Source organism: Misgurnus anguillicaudatus, chromosome 13 (genome assembly GCF_027580225.2).
Source record: "Misgurnus anguillicaudatus chromosome 13, ASM2758022v2, whole genome shotgun sequence".
Lineage (NCBI taxonomy): Eukaryota > Metazoa > Chordata > Actinopteri > Cypriniformes > Cobitidae > Misgurnus > Misgurnus anguillicaudatus.
The window spans coordinates 23,437,012-23,457,500 of NC_073349.2; the positions used below are offsets into that span (position 1 = coordinate 23,437,012).

At 35.6% G+C, this 20,489-nt stretch overlaps 1 protein-coding gene across 1 annotated transcript in view; it reads right to left on the reverse strand.

Moving 5' to 3' along the window:
* Positions 1-161: 161 nt before the first annotated feature.
* The window catches only part of dgkaa (diacylglycerol kinase, alpha a), a 43,430-nt gene continuing 23,102 nt past the window's right edge, over positions 162-20,489 (reverse strand). The window contains exons 7-24 of the mRNA XM_073875443.1: positions 20,326-20,400; positions 19,687-19,806; positions 14,799-14,913; positions 12,894-12,982; positions 12,368-12,481; positions 10,542-10,640; positions 10,127-10,216; positions 9,425-9,495; positions 9,278-9,352; positions 9,023-9,108; positions 8,803-8,892; positions 7,893-8,053; positions 5,750-5,814; positions 5,503-5,593; positions 5,015-5,192; positions 3,577-3,694; positions 3,082-3,142; positions 162-1,347 (exon numbers count right to left, since the gene is read on the reverse strand). Coding sequence (XP_073731544.1) covers positions 1,267-1,347; positions 3,082-3,142; positions 3,577-3,694; positions 5,015-5,192; positions 5,503-5,593; positions 5,750-5,814; positions 7,893-8,053; positions 8,803-8,892; positions 9,023-9,108; positions 9,278-9,352; positions 9,425-9,495; positions 10,127-10,216; positions 10,542-10,640; positions 12,368-12,481; positions 12,894-12,982; positions 14,799-14,913; positions 19,687-19,806; positions 20,326-20,400 — 1,779 coding nt within the window. The 3' untranslated portion in view covers positions 162-1,266. The remainder of the gene's footprint in view (positions 1,348-3,081; positions 3,143-3,576; positions 3,695-5,014; positions 5,193-5,502; positions 5,594-5,749; positions 5,815-7,892; positions 8,054-8,802; positions 8,893-9,022; positions 9,109-9,277; positions 9,353-9,424; positions 9,496-10,126; positions 10,217-10,541; positions 10,641-12,367; positions 12,482-12,893; positions 12,983-14,798; positions 14,914-19,686; positions 19,807-20,325; positions 20,401-20,489) is intronic.

The following is a 20,489-nucleotide window of genomic DNA, read 5'->3' on the forward strand; positions in this document are numbered from 1 at the left end:
GAAAATGAAGTGTATAACGCAAACATTAGCGCTTTTGGGATCGAGGCTTTTGTGAAAATATTTAACCCAATGATGCCCTCTAGTGTATATATGCGGAATAACATCTTATGAGCGCTTTGGAATATTGACGTTATTATCTTAATATCAAAATGAAGACAAACTTAAATATTGAAATGTTTATTAAGACAAATTCACAAAATAAGGAGAATTTTACATTCTCAAGAAAAACCTAAAGAGTGACTTAAATCAGTGATGCTAAACACCGGTCCTGAGAGACAGCACTGCACATTTTGTAATTCTTCTTTATTTAAGAGTCGAGAAGCTTTCTGTACAAGCAATCTAATAAATGATATAAACAGATGGAGTGCAATGTGCTATCTAAAACCACAATTTTACCCTTGAAATGATCTAAATTTAAGAAGCATTCGTATGCTAAATACACAGACCGTTTCATCTATCACACTTTGAAACTGTATGAAATGATGACGAATCAGTTTTAACCAACTGACTCAACACATTCTGAATACAATAATATGATAAAATTATTTGATATTATACAGTTAATTTCTTTCAAAATATTATCTAAACATTACACCTGCTATTTATGGTGTATACAGCCAATAAATTAGATGTGCCAGAAAATTCAGTGTACTAAAGCTAGCATTTATGGCAAAGAGCACATTGGTACCTTGTTTAGTTCAGATTAATCTTAACATATATAATGATTGGTAACTGCAGAATATTTAGGTTATAATTAGAGAGAAAAAAAACAAAAGGAAAGAATTCTGTGCAAAATCTTCATAGCAATAGTTAAATCACCTATAGTTTACAGCAAAGCTACTGAATCGATTGGACATCAAACCTTAGCAACATGCATCCATATATTGGATGCATATTAACAATACCTCAAAACAATTATCCAATGTACAGTATTTATCTGGAATGACCTGTGCAATATGTATGTCACAGCAAGATAAAGCATGCAAAGAGTGCATGAAAACTACATTTCAAAGTAAGTACAGTTTGATGCACAGCTGATATAAGGGTGGGCTCGTGAAAGAGAGATCTGTTTGAAATTGCAACTCCATATAAGGATTATCCCCTAAAAACATACAAGGGATTCAATAAAAACTTAAACCTTATTTGTTGCAAAGATAAAATCTGACACATTGGCTTAAAAATAGACATTGGCTATTAACCTGGTAATACAAAGATTGTTTTAAGCAAACTGGATCATCAGTAGCATTGAACAGGCAGGGGTAAACTCTATTTCAGGTTGAAAAAGCCAGTGGATTTGGCTTGAGGGCCCATCAGCATATTGGCTTGGTTCTTATGTGTGATATGAATCTGAGGAAGAAAAAATAAAATAGATGAAGCAATATATCTCGCTTGAAGGAATCATTCACACAAAAGGAAAAATGCATATTTATGTGCAAAACACTTTAAAATTATTATTATTAATATTAAAGCATTTAAAGGTGCTGTGTGTAGATTTTTGCGGCATCTAGTGGTGAGATTGTGAATTGCAAACAACGGCTCAGTCCCCTGTTCACCCCCCTTTCAAAACGCATAAAGAAGCTATTTAAAATTTAAAAATGGGTGCTTACATTCTCTTTTTTGAGGACCAAGTCTAAAATTTCTGGTTTTACTTCATTTTAAACAATATTTGGGGGATAATTGCAAAAATGTCAATGTTGTGTAACCAGTCTGTGTCAATTGGTGTAACTAGTATTTTTTTTTAATGAAAATATTATATATTTATATAAAACAAAGTGGAATAAAATATAATCATCTAGTTTTGTGTAATATAATTTTTTTACATACATTTTTACATCATTTGTCAAAGATTAATTAGAAAACTGCTGTTTTCTGCATATGTCAGGACAAATATTACAAAAACGCATTAAAATTTACATTTAGAAATAACAAATAAAATTATATTTTAAAATGATTTTTTATGACTAAGCTTACATGAGATCAAGGTGGATAAAATATTGAATATTTCTCATTCTTTGGTACAATTTGCAGTTACACCATTTGCCTTTTTTTAGGTATCTCGCTTGAAGGAATCATTCACATAATAGGAAAAATGCATATTTATGTGTAAAAACACTTTAAAATTATTATTATTAAAATTAAAGCATTTAAAGGTGCTGTGTGTAGATTTTAGCGGCATCTAGTGGTGAAATTGCGGATTGCAACCAACGGCTCAGTCCCCTGTTCACCCCCCTTTCAAAACGCATAGAGAAGCTACGGTAGCAGCCACAGGACTAACATGTAGTCGTCTGAGACAACGTAGTGACAAAGCAGCAGTTTGTCCATTTAGGGCTACTGTGTTTGAAGTTAAAAACTACATTTTAAGGCAATAAAAACATAACAGTTCACTATGTAAGGTCTTTATACTAGTGATGGCGAAGTGAAGCTTTCTTGAAGCAGTGAAGCTTTCAACCCAATTGTATCGGAAAAAGATTCATTATTCGAAGCTATTCAAATCAGAGCTTGATGAGGACCTCTGCTGGTGAAAGTGCTGTATCACAGCATGTTCCACAACCAAAGAACGTATTAATTATAAAAGCAAGAATTAATGCATTAACAAATTAAGGATAGGTCTCAAAAGTATAAAGTGTGAACCAATTAAAAAAATATCATGGTATTAAGTGGTGCAGAAAAGGCTTTACTACTATCATATATCTTATCTTAATATATCTTATAAACTCACTAATCGATTCCGTGTACTGCAATACTCCAATACAACCCATGAGGGCGCGCCGCGCATTGCACAATTTTAAACCTTTGAATCAGATAACGAAGCAGTCACGTGGGAGTGTGTGAAACGAAGCTTCGGACGTCATTGGTCACGTGATTTTGCCAGGACGAATCAAGCTTCGATACAAAGCTTCATTGAAAAACGGTTCATTTTTTTGACACACGCTTCGGAGCTTCGGTGTCACTGGTAACATCACTACTTTATACACCAATTAAAATATAGTTATGCATTATATATTGCTTTTCTATCAAAATAAATAAATTTACACAGTGCACCTTTAAGGCGGCAATATTCAAAAATGGGTGGTCACTCACAGTACAAGGTGGCTGCATCCACGGCTCTCCGTCAATCTGCATAGGCAGGGGTTTCTTTGTTCTACAAACAAGAACCAGACAAATAATTTATTAGTTTTATTTACAGACAGGAAAATCATGAAAAATAATGAATAATGTCATCATCACACTGCCAGCATATGAGTCACTGACAGATACAGAATTAGTTGACCATCTGATAACATTTACATTTATGCATTAGGCGAATGCTTTATCCAAAGCAATTTGTAGTGCATTAAAGCTATATACATTTGTGTGCTTTTGGAATCAAACCCACAACCTTTTGAGCTACAGGAACAACACACAGCCCATTTCCATGACAAAAGAGCGAACAGAAATGTAAATTGCATAATTTACCTTTGAATAAAATGCGAATAATGAATATGTTAATGGACATACTTTAATGGTCAGTTATGAGCATGTCCGTGCATGTGTTGACTTGTTTGTGCAACAGCCTGAATCAGTACAAAGTCTCACCTGATGGTAATCTGAGATGTTTTTGCAAGTCGGACTGCGCTTTTCAGACCCGTGTATATCTGTCCCATTTCCATAGCTCCTTCCAAACCCACCAACTCCAATCGTTTATCACTTATATCTGTAAAAATGGAGACAAGAACCTGTTGAGTCTATTTAAAGGATTAATCAATTTTCTTAAAAAAATCCAGATAACTTTTTGAGGAAAACATTCCAGGATTTTTCTTATTTAAATGGACTTTAATGGACCCCAACACTTACCACTTAACTCAACACTTAACAGTTTTTTTCAATGGAGTTTCAAAGGACGATCCCAAACGAGGCATAAGGGTCTTGTCTAGCGAGGCGATTGTCATTTTTGACAAGAAAAATACAAAATATGTACTTTTAAACCTCAACTTCTCGTCTATCTCCGATCCTGTGACGCGCCAGCGCGACCTCACGTAATTGCGTAGTGATATAGAAAGGTCACGTGTTACATATGAAATGCAAATGTGCGGACCATTTTAAACAATAAACGGACACAAAGACATTAATTGGTATCATTCGACATACAACAATGTCGGAACGGTACTCTTTCTCCACACACGTAAACACTGGGGCGTAGTTTCGCATACATCATCCGTGACCTCTTGACGTGATGACGTATTGCGTGAGGTCACGCTGGTGCATCACAGAACCGGAGATAGACGAGAAGCCGTGCTCCAAAAGTGCACATCTTCCATTTTTCCTGTCAAAAATGACAATCGTTTCACTAGATAAGACCCTTGTGCCTCGATTGAGATCGTTTGGATTCTTTTGAAGCTGCAATTTTGAACTGCATTAAAACTGTGTTGGTGTCCATTAAAAGGGGAAAAATCCTGAAATGTTTTCCTCAAAAAACCAAATTTCTTCTCGACTGAACAAAGAAAGACATCAACATTTTGGATGACATGGTGGTGAGTAAATTATCTGGATTTTTCAAGAAAATGGACAAATCCTTTAACTTTTATGTTAAAGGGGTCCTAGCATAGAATTTATAATTTTTTTTTAAAACATCTATGTTATCATGTTATGCTTTTGCAGTTATAATTTTATCTCATTATGATAATTTTACATCCACTTACTGACTCTAACAATTATATATAGGCCTGTTCGTACTGCTGTGGCTTTGTCTGCAATTGTGAGCTGTAAGTTTATAGTTAAATATAGTTTGCGTTGACTTTTTAATAGCAGCCTCTTTGTGACGTGCGCAAAACAATCTACCTAAGTTACTGAAACAGTGCAATGTAAATGGTGTCAGTCATGCTTTAAGAGGATCTGGGTTTCTTGAGATTTCTAAATAAAATATTTTGCACTTTTTTGGACGGGAAATTAACTTTTAATTTCTGCACTTACAATTTTCATACAACTATTTCGAAAAAAATCACATTAAGATTCAACCCCAAAACACAAAACCTACCTTGCGGGCTCACTTTTAGTAGTTCAGGGTCCAGTATCACCTCAGGCATATTTTGATCTACTTTGTCACTCTTTTTGGCTTCGCCCCACAGGTTGGACCCGCCATGCATGCTGGGAATGTTGAGGACAGCGATCCCCTCCAGGGAAAGACTACTGAGATCTAACTGTGTCCCACAACACTGTAAAGACAGACAGAATGTTATGTTTTTCATATTTCAAATTCTCATTATTTCAAGCCAAATTTGTAAGCACATTTTTAAGTAATGAAATGCATTTGCCTTATACACTGAATTAAAGCTGGCTCTTCAGCAGATGACTAATACTAGATTTTATCACACTAATGCCCTGACAATGATGATGCTTTTAGAGTGGAATCAAACACGTGGAAAGAGCAATCATGACCAAAGACAAATTCATTTTTGTCTTCCGTTAATTCTCGTTGTAATTTTGAGACTTTTTAAAGGGCACCTGCGTATCAACCTCTCTCACCTCTATGGTGATACACTCCTTCAGTTTTTTACATGATGCTGAGATGGTCTCAGAAGTGGCAAATTCAAAGTACCACAGTTTGTTCTTCATTCTAAAAGAAATTGAATTAAGAGTAAGTTATTTATATTATATAAATTTGATTTAATTATAAATAAGAGTCTATTTATTATTATTTATAATAAACATATTAATAATGTTGCTACAATATAAACAATATGATGATGATGATGATGGATCTGATGCCCACCTGCTGTTAAACTTCTGAGGATGTTTCTCTCTCATAGTGTGAAAGCGATGAGCAATAGATGCATCCTGTTTAAGACAAAATGTACAAAGTAAAAGTAACATGCATGTGACCCTGGACCACAAAACCAGTCATAACGGGCATTTTTTTAAAAATTGAGATTTATACTGAAACCTGAAAAAATAAGCTTTCCATATATTGGCCTAGATGCAACTATTAGAAAATCTGAGGGTGCAAAACATTTAAAAAAATTGAGAAAATCACCTTTAAAGTTGTCCAAATGAAGTTCTTAGCAACAAATATTACTACTGATAAAAACATATTTCATATATTTGGGTCAATGACGTGACGTTAATTATTTTGTGTCCATATGGTTCAATTAAATGTAAAAGGGTTAAAATTTCAAAATAAATTTGCAGATTACTTGCATACATTCTCTTTTTTTGAGGACCAAGTCTAAAATTTCTTGTTTTATTTAATTTTGAAAGAATATACTTGGGGGATAATTGCAAAAATGTCAATGTGGTGTAACCGGTCTGTGTCAATTGTTGTAACTCGTATTTTTTAAATGAAAATAAAAATACATTCATAAAAAATGTGGAATAAAATATAATCAAATATAATTTTTTTACATACATTTTTACATCATTTGTCAAAGATTATTTAGAAAACAGAGCTGTTTTCAGCATATGTCAGTACAAATATTACAAAAACGTATTAAAATGTACATTTAAAAATAACTAATAAAATGATTTTTTTGATGATTATGTTTACATGCCATCAAGGTGAATAAAATTTTTAATATTTCTCATTATTTGGCGCAATTGGCGGTTTCACCATTTGACATTTTCAGGTCCATCTAATCTTAACTTTCATAAAAATTGTGCAAATATAATTTTTTATTGCATAAAATTAACATAAATAAAATATGTGCATTAAAATAAACCTGATGCATGCTTTTAAAACAAGTTTTTAAAAGATTTTTGAATTTCTCATCTTGCCAAACCGTTTTTTGTCACTGACCCATTTACGGTAGGACATTTGCAAAATATCTTAATTGAACATGATCTTTACTTAATATCTTAACTCATTCACCGCCATCCTTTTTAAGAAAAGTTGCCCACATGCATTTTTGTGATCTTAACAAAATTTTAACAAAATTCCTTGCAGGAAAATTTTTTTCTATAAATATATAAACATACAAATTATATCAAATTAAAGAACACACCCTCTGCTTTCAAACAAACAATAAACAAACAAACAAAATGGGGAAAAAACGTTTCATTATATATTTACTTTTTCTACTTAATTTAACCACTGAAATATGGATATTTCTCTTCAAAAATACAACATTTTGAGCAAAAAGCTTAAAAAATTGCGTTTTTGTAAAGGAATTTATGTTAGAGATCAGACTCAGAATGACTATCAAACATAAAGGCAGTTAAAATAAATCATTAAATCTTTTTAACTTCCGTTTTTGATAAATTCCGTTTGGCGCCATCTGGTGGATAAAAGCGGTATTACACTTTCACTTTGAAATTCGTCCAGAAAGGCATATTTATTAGTTAAATATGAACTCATAAATGACGAGATAACTCGTCAATGGCGGTGAATGAGTTAAAGATTTAGCATAAAAATTTATATCATTTGGACCCATACAATGTATTGTTTGCTATTGCTACAAAAAATACCCATGCGAGTTATAACAGGTTTATTGGTCCAGGGTCACATATGGTTTTGACAATACAAAAGTGTTTAAATAATAATAGATTTTATTTATAAAATGTGATCATTTTATCATTACTAAGATGAAGCAGTATTAAAAGCGATTATAAAGTATAACTTTGCTGTTCAAACACAGGCCAGATGTCTACAGGCGAAGTAAAAATTTAATAGACGTCTAACCATAGCCCATACAGTAAATAAATTAAAAATAAATCAATGAAACTAAACACATTACTGTTGACTTTCCTTTCGTGATACAATATCATACATCTCTAAAGTTATTTTAATGTAATCAAATTCAAGTTTAATTTTGGCAAAAGTGGCTAACTCGTAGCTAGTAGGTAACTTTATCAGGTCTATAGTTAAGCTAGACTGTGAAATGATGGCTATTGCTCGCTGGGTAGATTCCTGGTGTACTTACCACTCCGATGGAGAAATAATTATTGATGATTTCGTAGGGCACCGGGTCACCTCTCTCCTTACTGTCCTCAAGAATCACCTGTATGCTCCAGCGATCCATCTTGACCTCAGAACTCGCCTCGATGTCTTTTAGGATTCGACCCAGATCCACGCCATCATAACCTAGAACCAGAGCGCTGGTGAGAACCGCTACCTGAACACAGACAGGGCAGGTCTATAAAAATATTTTACCAGCCCTGTATAGGTTTACATGGATCTTGCTTTCTATTTTTTTTTAAAGGGGACATATCATGAAAATCTGACTTTTTTCATGTTTAAGTGCTATAATTGTGGCCCCAGTGCTTTTATCAACCTAGAAAATGTGAATAAGATCAACCCAGTAACTTTGTTTTGGTAAACCATTCTTCACAAGCATGTGAAAAAATATTTGGCTCCCCTTGTGATGTCAGAAGGGGATAATACATCCCCTTAATCTGCACTATCCAACCACGCCACTGCCATTATAGTACAGAGATCAGCTCATTTGCACGTTAAAGGACACACCCAAAAACGGCACATTTTTGCAAACACCTACAAAGTAGCAATTTTAACATGCTATAATAAATTATTTATATGATATTTTGAGCTAAAACTTACATATGTACACTGGGGACACCAAAGATTTATTTGACATGTTAAAAAAGTCTTATGAAATGTCCCCTTTAAGTCGCTTTTGATAAAAGCATCTGCTAAATGCCTTAATGTAGTCAATGTATAGAAATGAATAAAGAGGCAGAGTAAATATAAGGATTATTGAGTTTTTTTGATTTATGTAAAAATGTAAATGTTTTATTAGTGGTGTTGTTTTCTCTCTTTTGGTTAAATAAATGATTCATCACAGAACAATGTATACCCTCAGCTTCTCTCCTCACCTCCGCCCCATCGCAGACAGCGGGCAAGATCATTTCCTGTGCCAAGAGGAAGCACAGCCACTGGAGGGCGCACTGGCAGGTTGGCTTTATCTTTGTGAGGTATTGAAAGAAAGGGGATAGTTGTGAAGGAACTGATATCAAGGTAACATGTATTTGAAAATTTCAAATCCTCTTATGAGGTACTGTGAGAAACAAAGGATATATGTTTGAGGTTTTTCACCTATGGCATCAAGAATCCAGCCCACTGTGCCGTCACCTCCACAGACCAATATTCTGTAGTCCTGCAGATCTTTGAAGAAATGCAATCCTGGGTGAACATAAATGATAACAGGTTAAAATCATCTAAAAGCAACAAAACTCGCATTTTGCTAAGCCATCAACAAATTCAAAGAAATAAATGCAGGCCACAAGCCAAGCAAACGAGACGAGAGTAGTGAATTTACTAAAAATGCTTTAGTTATAGAGAAATCTTTACCCTGGTCCCGGTCCGCCATTGGAAAGATTATAGACTTGCCGAGGATTCAACAGGAATTGAAATTTTCGAAGGACTCTGTAAAAGCAAATGTATTTATTTAGAGAACAAGGCCAAAACATACCTGCTTATATTAACTAATATACTCACCTTTCCCCCTGTTTTCCACCACTTTTCGGGTTCACAAAAACCAACAGTGGATGAGTCTTAGGAATCGGGTTTATCTGTTTAGGCAAAAAAAAGTTTTATATATTCCAGTGGCGGCCGATGACTTCTTTTTTCGAGGGTGCTCGATCTTCACAACATGTATGTAGCACTTCATGTGTGTGGTTCCTTTTGTCAAAATATGTGTTCTGCGCATCGAGAGATCGTGTGTGAATCACGTGTCTTGTCAAAATTAGTGCCTGCTGCAGATTCGTCTTAAGGGGTTATGATAAAAGAGACGCTCGTGTTTTGCCAGATACTCACATAATCTCATGTGTAATCACTGTTAAGGGAGTTTCTTGCGTGCATGTGCAGCAGGCACTTATTTTGACACAACACGTGATGCACATGGTTCACATGACGCGACAAACACATATTTTGAAAATGCAAGCAACACATTGAATTAGCGCCCCTTGGATGAGCAGTCACGAGCCGCCACTGGTATATTCCAGCTTAGGCCATTTGTATGCTGATTTTACCAAAACATGTAAATTTTGACCCTGTAGCACTCTTAAAACATTGTTCCTGTATTGCATTTGCAGCACAAAGGTTGTGTGTTCTAAAATCTATTGTCCAACTAATGAAAAACAGGGAGCGATAAAGTCACCAAATCAATAATTGTTTGGTGACACTAGACAGACTGTGTCCTATCTGTAATATCTGTCCTTCAGGTGTAGTGTTGTGCTCACTCTCATCACTTGCGAATGAGCATCCATTCCTAATGGTGTTCAGCCTCTCCTGAGAACCAAAAAACGGGGGACACAAAGATTGACCACAGAAAAAATATACAGCGATGGGCATCACTTCTGCTACACATGACGCTGCTAAACAACGACTCCAGCTTAATATTATCAACACTACAGTAAATGTGCATACTACTAAAATGTATAGATTGAATAAACTGGAGAAGAAGAGCATTTGCCTAATGCATACACTACACGTGGAGAAATTTGCTTACTTTATACTGCAGTTGCAAATGGTGACAGCTGAATGTAATTTCTTCTAGATTTTCAACATAGTACTGGTAAGTTTATTAAAGCCATTTTCGTTTTGGCGACATTACCTTGATGATGGGATATATGGCCCATGGGGGTAAAACATGGTCCCTAAAAGGCCCACAATCACATTCAAAGGGTTCCTGAGTCGCACACTCATCATGTCTCTAATAGTAAAAGAAAAGGCATCATTGTAATGGAAAACTACAAAAAAATACTACATATTTTGAGAGTGATGATTACATAATTTATTAAAGATTTTTTACCCTTTCACTTTTGTCTAGTAAACAATAATTATGTAATGATTATTATCTATAAAAATATATATACATATATTCAGCGTTGGGGGTAACGCATTACAAGTAACGCACATTACGTAATAATATTACTTTTCTGAAGTAACGAGTAAAGTAACGCATTACTTTATAAATGTACACATTAATATTTGAGCTACTTTTAAAAAAAAGTAATGCTAGTTACTTTTCAGTAGGGCTGTCCTCGACTAAGGATTTACATATTCGAATCAGAATTGTCGAATCTTTTCATAGTCGACCGATAGTCGAATCATCTATGTGTGTGTGCATGGGTTGGGAGGGGGTCAGACCAGGTACAAATTGATAACTTTTATTTTCTTTCACAAGCAGCACACGTAAACAACTTTCTGATAAAGTGACCAAAAACTGTCTTTCAAGTGATGAACGAAGACAAAACTGACGATGCATTTATGAGACGCAGAGCACCTAGCACGTTCGGCTAAATTGCATGCGCAAACATGGCCAGCACGCAATAGTCCAAAATCTATACAACAAAAAGCAATCCAAAATGTACAGACTTAAATTAGATCAGAATTTACGTTTATAATAAATACATTTTTTTAATAAAATAAGGTCAGAAGTAACAAAGTTCAGAACAAATGTGCAAAATGCCTCAAGTGCACGAAAACAAACACAAGCCAAATAGATACATCAGATAACCCAGAGTGATTTATAAATAAAATAAAATAAAATAAAATGAAGAAACTATTAAAAGAATGAAAGTATAGCCAGAATTGCCAGCTTTTTCTTTTAAATGTAGAAACAAAGAGGCAATGGTTTATTAACATAGGAACCTCTTATGGACGTGTAGCCCGGTCACAGGGGTTGCTGGATTTATTAATGCATTTTAAAAATATTTATTGAAAGCTGTTACTTCACATATTATTTGCAGAATTATAATAATATGCTGTATATTAATATATTGGGAGAAAGCTGTTATATGTGAAATCAGAGTTGTGCACAGTGCATCCATATACGGCCAAAATTAAAGGATCCTCATTTCATAACACATCTGCGACGATTCGACTGTGAGATTGGTAGTCGAATCAGGCTTCTCCTTTCGATGCATTGAATCTTCGACTATTCGGGGTCACCCCTACTTTTCAGTTTAATTAATTTGTTTTATAAAATAGTATACCGAGTTAAACTGAACGTATTAAAGTAGAATTACGCACTCGATGCGTGCGTGCCTGAGCGGGACAGTTTGAGTCAGAAACGAAGACGGGGGACCAGAGCTTGACATTTTTGCAATGGAAATACGCAATTTCTAAATGCAGAACTTCTCAGTCATAAAAAACACCTGCAGGGCCTGAAAGAAATCAAGCCTTAGCCAAGGAAGAAAAAATAACGCAAAAGTAACTAAAAAGTAACATAAGTATTACTTTCATGGAAAGTAACTAATTAACACAATTAGTTACTTTTTTGGGGAGTAACTTAATATTGTAATGCAATACTTTTAAATGTAACTTTCCCCAACACTGTATATATAACACTGTATATATATATATATATATATATATATATATATATATTTTTTTTTTAAATACGCAGTAATTATAAATACAAAATACCAGTCTCACCAGGGTATGACACCAAACGCAGCGCTTTCCAGTAAGCCCGTGCTTTATTTTCTTTTGACACTTGTCGCACTTCCCAGAATCACAGTTTCCTGTCACCCAGTCATGAGTTGCAGTCTGCATATAAAAAATAAAATGTGTGTATGCTGTTACAGTGTTGACTTAAGTGATTCAAATACGGGGGAGACCAGAGCTAGCTGTTACACTTTTACCTCCCATGTTTTATGCACATAAAACATTTGTGACTACCGGTACTTGCCCCACAGTTAACAAGAAATGTTGTACCCACTGTATGGGGGAAGTTGTCACAGTGGAGCCATTTCAGTACATCTCATATATACAAATAAACAGATAAATAGGACAATGATTGAACTGTGAATACCAGAGCTCAGTGGTTGGGCAAAATGTCATAGGTTCAAACCCAGATAATACACATACTGATAAAAAGTATCCTTGTTATGCACTGCAAGTCGCTTTGGATAAACGTCTGCCAAATGCATAAATATGTCAAACGTAAATGTATGCTTACCCCTGTCTCTTTCTTGGACATCACGTATGTGCGACTGCATGGAGCTGGGTTCTTATTGGCACACCGGCCATGTACTGTGTATTTACAGCCTGTGTAAGACAGCAAACTGTTGTGATACTAATCATCTGACGCCAGATCAAAACTAAACATTACAGTGGTGGTTTTACTAAAATTAATAAAAGAGAATTTTTCAAATTCAAAATTAAAGTGGACATGTAATGAAAATCTGACTTTTTTCATGTTTAAGTGCTATAATTGGGTCCCCGTTGCTTCTATCAACCTAGAAAATGTAAAAAAGATCAACCCATTAACTTAGTTTTGCTAAACCATTCTCTGCAAGCATGTGGAAAAATAGCTAATTGAAATTTGGTTCCCCCTGTGATGTCAGAAGGGGATAATACTGCCCCTTAATCTAACCAAGCCACTGCCATTTAGTGCAGAGATCAACTCATTTGCATTTTAAAGGACACACCCCTTTTTTTGCTCACACCTATAAGTGGCAAAGTGGCAATTTTAACATTCTATAATATATTATCTGTGGGGTATTTTGAGCTAAAACTTCACATATGTACTCTGGGGACACCAACGATTTATTTGACATCTTGTGAAATGTCCCCTTCAAGGCCAATACATGCCAGGGCAGTCTCGCTGTGACTTCCGAGGCTTTCTTGGCGTGGCGCTTTTAGCCTGATGATACAGTAACTAAGCAATAATGCAGAGACAATTTCAAAAGCGAAGTTTACCTGAATAAAATGAGTTTTTAAGCACCTCTAAGACTGGTTACATAATCTGTGAGCGGGGCATCAAAAGCGAGTTTTCATTTTGGTGCCCATATTATTAGATTACCTTGCTTGCTTTAAAAGTTATTTATAATCTTTATCATTTTTTAAAAATAATATTTTAACTAGAAAGCCAGAGATAATGTTATTTTCTATGCCGAGCCGCAGTTCGGCAGAATTAATGTAGACATTGTGTGAACACAACTTGAATGTGTGCATTGTTTACATCAGAGTGAGAGCAGAATTTTCATGTTGTGTTTTAAGGCAACACTATAGGACCCGATGGTGAAAAAATGGAGGTCTGAACCTACTGATTTGGCTAATCCAGAGTTCCCACACCTTAGTTAACTTCAAATACAAGGTCCTTTCAAGGACTTTTCAGGTCCAATACCCTAAATTCAAGGATTAAATGTGGGGACACATTTCAAGTGAGAGTAAGGTTACATTGTGTTACCTTTTAAGATACATTGTTACAGTTCCCTTTTGAGGAAAATCGCTTTGCGTCACTGTGGTGACACTTTGCGACACCTTCAGGGGTAAGTGCGTCTGAATGTGCACATCAAATTCAACCAATGGTGAGGCTTAACGACAAAGACAGGGACACGGGAACCAGGAAGTATATCGCTATCTGAAATATTGCCAAAGACGGCGTTACAGGGACGCAGGAGGTATGACAAGGAAGACGCAGCATCTCATTCCCTTCTCAGGGAACAACAGTTACATACGTAACAAGAGACGTTTTCATGTGTCAAACATTAATATGCAAAAAAGCCTTTTGGTATGAATCAACATTTGCATACAGAACATTTAAGCATTTAAAGCGAACATTTTAGCACGTGTGATTAAAAATTGTAGAATTTGTATGATATTATCCTACACTACACGGAATAATATGATTTTTTCCCCAGAAAACTTATTGCATTTAATAGATATAAGCACTTTCAATGACCTGTATCTGTATATTGTCAAAAACTTCCCAAGGCGTTGAATTGTTTCGCCCAGATTCACAAACATTCCCGTGAGAATCCTGCTAATCAAAAGATACTCCTGGCTTGCAAAGCAGAAATTGTCATGTTGTGTGCCATTAAAATGTAATAATTTTAACAGAACAAATAGTTTTACTTACAGGTGCAGCAGAGACCCTGTTTGCGCAGACCCAGCAGCATATTTTGACAGACATTACAATACGCAGGCCTGTTAAAATGCTTCATCCTCCATAAATGCTGGCCATCTCTTTGGGTCATCTTAAAAAAACAAAAAAACAAACAGGTAAATTCTTGATGGTCTAAATGTGCAAAATGCAAGTCTTGTACAGTATAAACACATATTGGTTTGTGTTTCATATTCTCTTAATCAGCCTCGATTTCACAGGAAATCCACATCAAAGGTGAGATCTCTTTAATATCACAGTTTATCCTCCAAAGACTGAACTATCTGAGCAATTCTTTCCACATTTATTTTATAATCCTGCACTCGGCAACCAAATAATCTCATTGGTTCCTACAATGTCAGAAAAAATGGTCCATAGCTGTCACTAGGGTGGTACCCTTAAAAAAACGACACCTTTGTAGAGGTCATATTAGTTCCTCAGAAGTACATATTGGTAGTTTGGTAGCAATTAGTATCTCAAAAATACATATTGGTATTAAATGTATACATATCTGTACCTAAATGGAACCTAACCTTTTAAAGGGTACTGCCTGGGTTTTATGCACACTGATTTTATGCACATTTTGAAGAAACCCATAAGAAACAAGTGATGGAAACGCCAAATTTAAAATAAAAATGGTGGTTTTTGACTTATGCGATAAAGAGTAAATGCGAATAATGGGAGATGGAAACGCATTTGCCAAATAAATTCTAACGCAGCAAGCCGTTTCCGTTATCTTTACTATATATGGGGCTTGACATCGTCGTAATGCCCTTCTGGTAGTTCCTGCATCAAAAAGTCTGCATTTTTTCTTCTGTGCAAACCAATCAGTTTGGCAATTACAACACTGAAAAAATATTCATTCAATTTACAATTTTTTTTAATGTAAGTGGTTGCAATCAAAGCTACATTTAAAAAATAAATATTTTTTTTTGTTTAAATGATGCTTAAATAAATTGATTGCAACCACTTACCTTAAAAAATTAAGTAAATTGAATTAATAATTTTTTCAGTGAAGCTGCACTGCTAGTAAATGTATAACTTGCCCAATCGTAACTAAATGCAGTCCTGTCTCCATTGTCTCCAATTGTTTTATTTACTGTTGGTTGAATACCACCATCATTTGCTCAAACAACTTAATCGAAATGCACTTAATTCGTATTTCTTTGTTTTTTTTTTATGCAAATTTTTGAAAAGATTCGCTTCAAATTTCGATGAAAACCCGGATATATAAGACCTCCATAAAATGTCCAACTTCTGACTGTGCAATATAAAACCCCTTTCTTATAATAAAATAAACTATACTAAGAACAATGAATATAATTTTATTCGTAACAAATATTAACTTGCATGCATATGCAGTGTTTATTACACTTGGCATTCTTATCTTACACCTACTGCTTATTTTTTATAAATTCATCTGCCCGGCCGGAGGTGTTGAGGGGGACTAATGGCATTCACATCAGGGCCGCATTATTAGTGTCAAATTTTTGGTTGTGATGACTCAGAAGGAAACTACAGTCAGACGGGCAGGAGACCTAAAACTTTAACCCACATAGTCGTAACTGGGCTTAATTGTTGGCACTTCCCCTGTGCCTTATATGGGCAGCTGGAAACAGCATTTGGGGAAGTCTCTGGCTTAGATGTGTGTCTGAGCGGGATGATGACGCAAAACATGGAAGGCACAAGACATGCACAATATGTTAAAACTACGAATGCTTCATTTTCTTAATTCACAGACTATAAAACGCGCAAACTGCACTGGCCTCCAGGGTCGATAAACGTTTGAAATACTCGTTACTTCCTTACATGTCCGCGATGACGCTGCTTATGTGGTTGAACTGTAAAACCATCGTGTTAGCCCTAAATGTTAATGTATGGTGTGACAATGACACCCTGTGCAGTTAGTACTGGGGGTAAACTCATGAGCAATTCATGGTGTTTTATTACATTTAGAAATGAAAAAAAAACTAGCTCTGTGGCTTGTCTTCAGGTCATGCACGGGCACAGACAGACAAGAGTAAGTTGGCCATCCAACAGCTAAAGGTCCCTTTATGGAGAGCGTGAAACCAGCAAGAGGTCTAGCTTTACTTGATGGGCGTCATCTTACATGTGGAAGCTGCCAATCGCTCAGTTTTGCGTTTTTCTAGTTGTATCCTTGCTAGTCTATACATATTTGTTGTTGCATATAAACATGCATGCCCATTTGTCACTATGAATTGCTATTCTTTCTAATTTATTTGCTTGTGGGTGTTACTGTGTGTGTGCCTGCATGCAAACATACAAGTGTCACAGTGTTTGCACCAACGCAAAGTCAGCAGGCTTTAGGTGTAATAACAGAGACCAATGTGTTCGCTGGCAAATGCTCACACATAATAATTAAATACAACAAGATGAACTCGTAGACTAACCATTTTTAGTTGCCGCAGGGAACCACTTTATTTTTTAGCAATCCACTTTATTTTACCGACTGTATGTAACTTTGCAACTTTTTCTTAAGTATTGAACAGTTTTAGTAAACTGTCTGTTTTATATATACTAACCTATTTTTGAGATGCTCCCCAAAAGACATTCAACTGACTGGAGAACATGTCAACTTATTCAACTAACCCGTCTCTAACAGTCTACTGGTAATCTAATGAGAGTTAGCTGACATGTAGTGGCAAATTAATGTAAGTTATTGTGTAGTTGCAAAGTTACTTAGTAGAATGTCCAAAATTGAACTTTTTATAGTCAAGTCTACAAAGACACTGTAAAAAGATTTGTTGGTTCAACTTAAAAAACTAAGATACCTGGTTGCCTTAAAATTTTGAGTTAATTCAACTTAAAAATGTTGATTCAACTCAAAAAGTTGTGTAAAACATGTATTTAATTAACTCAAAATGTTAAGGCAACCAGGTATCTTAGTTTTTTAAGTTGCGTTTTTTAAGTTGAACCAAACTTTATTTTTTACAGTGAACTATGTGCAGCAGATTGTATTTTTACAATTTCCCCTTTGTCTTTCTTTTCTACTGATTTGTATTAGGATCTCTGGTAGGGTTTTACAAGCAGTCCATTCTGAAAAGAAAAGCATTTGATACTTTAATAAAGATATATAGCCTGTCTTATCTGCTCCAAAAATAGCACCTCAACTCTCTGACTTTGCATCTGGAGCCAGAATGTGTGACAGCGATTACCCCTCCCAACTCAAAGTGATCTAAAATCCTTCCGCTCCAACTCCACTTCGGGTTTTCCATCTCCTTATCCTTATTTATTTTGTTGTATCATGAACTGGATATATTTAACACAAGATCTGTGAAGCCGCTGCATTAGGATAGAAGATGGCTGCGTCTTAAATCTCATACTGTGACCGTCGGTACTGAATTAGATGAAGTACGTACTCATTGACAGTTTAAACAGTAGATACTATATAGCAAAGGTTCTCAACTCTGGCCCTCGAGATCCACTTTCCTGCAGAGTTTAGCTCCTGCCCTGATCAAACACACCTGAGCAAGGTAATCAAGTTCTTCAGGAATACCAGAAAATTGCAAGCAGGTGAGTTTGATCAGGGTTGGAGCTGGGCTCTGCAGGGGGGTGGATCTCGGGGGCCAGAGTTGAGAACCTCTGCTATATAGTATGAATATGGATAGTATAAATAAATTTGGGCGTACTACATCCGCCATGTTGATAAATCACATGACATTAGTCGTTAATTGGAATGACGTTATTCAAACGCAATTTAACCAAAAGGGACAGCTGTTTTAAGGGACACTCCACTTTTTTGAAAAGTTTTCCGTCGGTCTTAGTACACAATGTAACTACAGAAGAGTCAAGTTTTAAATAGGAAAAATATCGAAACTCTTTTTTTTGCGCAATGCTAATGGTCTAATCAGATTCAATCTATTATGCTAAGCTATGCAAAAGTGGTACCGCCAGACCCAGCGATCGGCTGAATGGATTACAAAATGGTAAAAACCAAATGTTTAAAGGAACAATATGTAGGATTGTGGCCAAAACTGGTATTGCAATCACAAAACTTGTGGCTGAAACTGGTACTGCAATCACAAAACTGGTGGCCAATACACAAAATGACAACATAAACATCAGTTGAGGGCTGCAACACCACTTTTAAAATGACAATATCCTGGCCAGACCACTGTTGTCAGTGTTATAAGTATTTGAAATGAAAATGATTTCTTAATGTCTAGTGACATATCAGGGCCATTTTATGATTAATTGATATACATTTCTTACATACTGTTCCTTTAACTTTAGGGGAGCTGGTAAATTACCATATGAGCTGCATTACCGATTTCGAGGATTTTTGAATAAAACAACACCCCTCCGTCGTCTTCTTCATTGGATAATTCCTCTACCAGGTGATAGCGGAATAGCAAGTGTCCATCAAATGAGCACTTTGGGGTCTTGCCGGTCATCTGGGTACATTTCGCCTACTGTTTTTTTAATACTATAAATTTGGATCTACAACTCGCCTTGTCTACTGCTTTTTGCCTAATATATAGTATGGAAATAGGTGGTTTCGGATGCAGCCGATGTCATAGTAGAAAGAACCAATCAGTCAAAGGTTCTTAGAAGCACCATTTCTTTCACATTTCATTTTTTTATAAACAAACCTTTTCACAATAATTAAACAAATTGCACCTCAAATCACGCAAACAACTATTTTTTAGGCTGGTTCAGCTAAATCGCATTCGCACTCTAAACTAAACAATCAGGTGATTGGTTCTTTTAATTGGAAGGCGGGACGTTCGTTCCTACAGCCACCCTATTGATCACTGCAATGCCTCTCTCACACCAGCGATTATCTCTATTTTCCCTTTATTTTGACTCCTAATAGTCGTGTTTCACTGTGTTTGTGCTTTCCCATCTGCAGTCCCAGTAAAACCAGCAGTGGGACGTTATTCATGCCCCCCTCCACCCATTCCTGTAAGGACACGGTTCCACTGCTGTCCGCATCAATAGCTGTCATCATATCTTTCAGAACCTGAAGGCAAGAGAAACAGCGAGTAAAGGCATGTTTTTGTTTTTGTTAATTTGCATATGTGGCAACCATTTAATTTGTGCAATAATCTGAACGTAGAGTCATTTTATTAAATGACCCCTCAGGGAATCATTGATTAACTTGCATGATAAATTTGCATGTTGAACATTGTAATACGTTTCAAACAAGGAAAGGTCAAAGGAGCAACATGCATATTATTTATTTTGGTCCATGACAAGTTGATTCTTGCCACATGAGGGAGGAATTTTTGTTCTCGACAGGGTGTGGTTACATCTGGAAATGTTATGGCAGGGATTCCAAAGGCATTTCACTTCGACTTGCCAAATACTACACGGACAAACCACGAATGCTTTATTAGACACCATTTTTTTATGATATCCTAACCCTCATGCAAACATATATAGAGTGCTTTAAATGTCCTAACAAAGTGATCTTTCGATTTGAAAATCGAGGGCATTGTTTGACCCTTACAAGCATAACCAAACATGAATGCAAACTCACAGGCTGCAGTTCAGACACATCCCAACCGAGGTAGTTTGCTGCGTGCATCATCTGGGCAATAATGCGGTCCACTTCCTATTTCACAGAAACATGAATGGTTAAAGATTTTACCAAAAGATGTATTTATAGAAAGATGATTCAGTTCTGTTACATAATAAGGAATT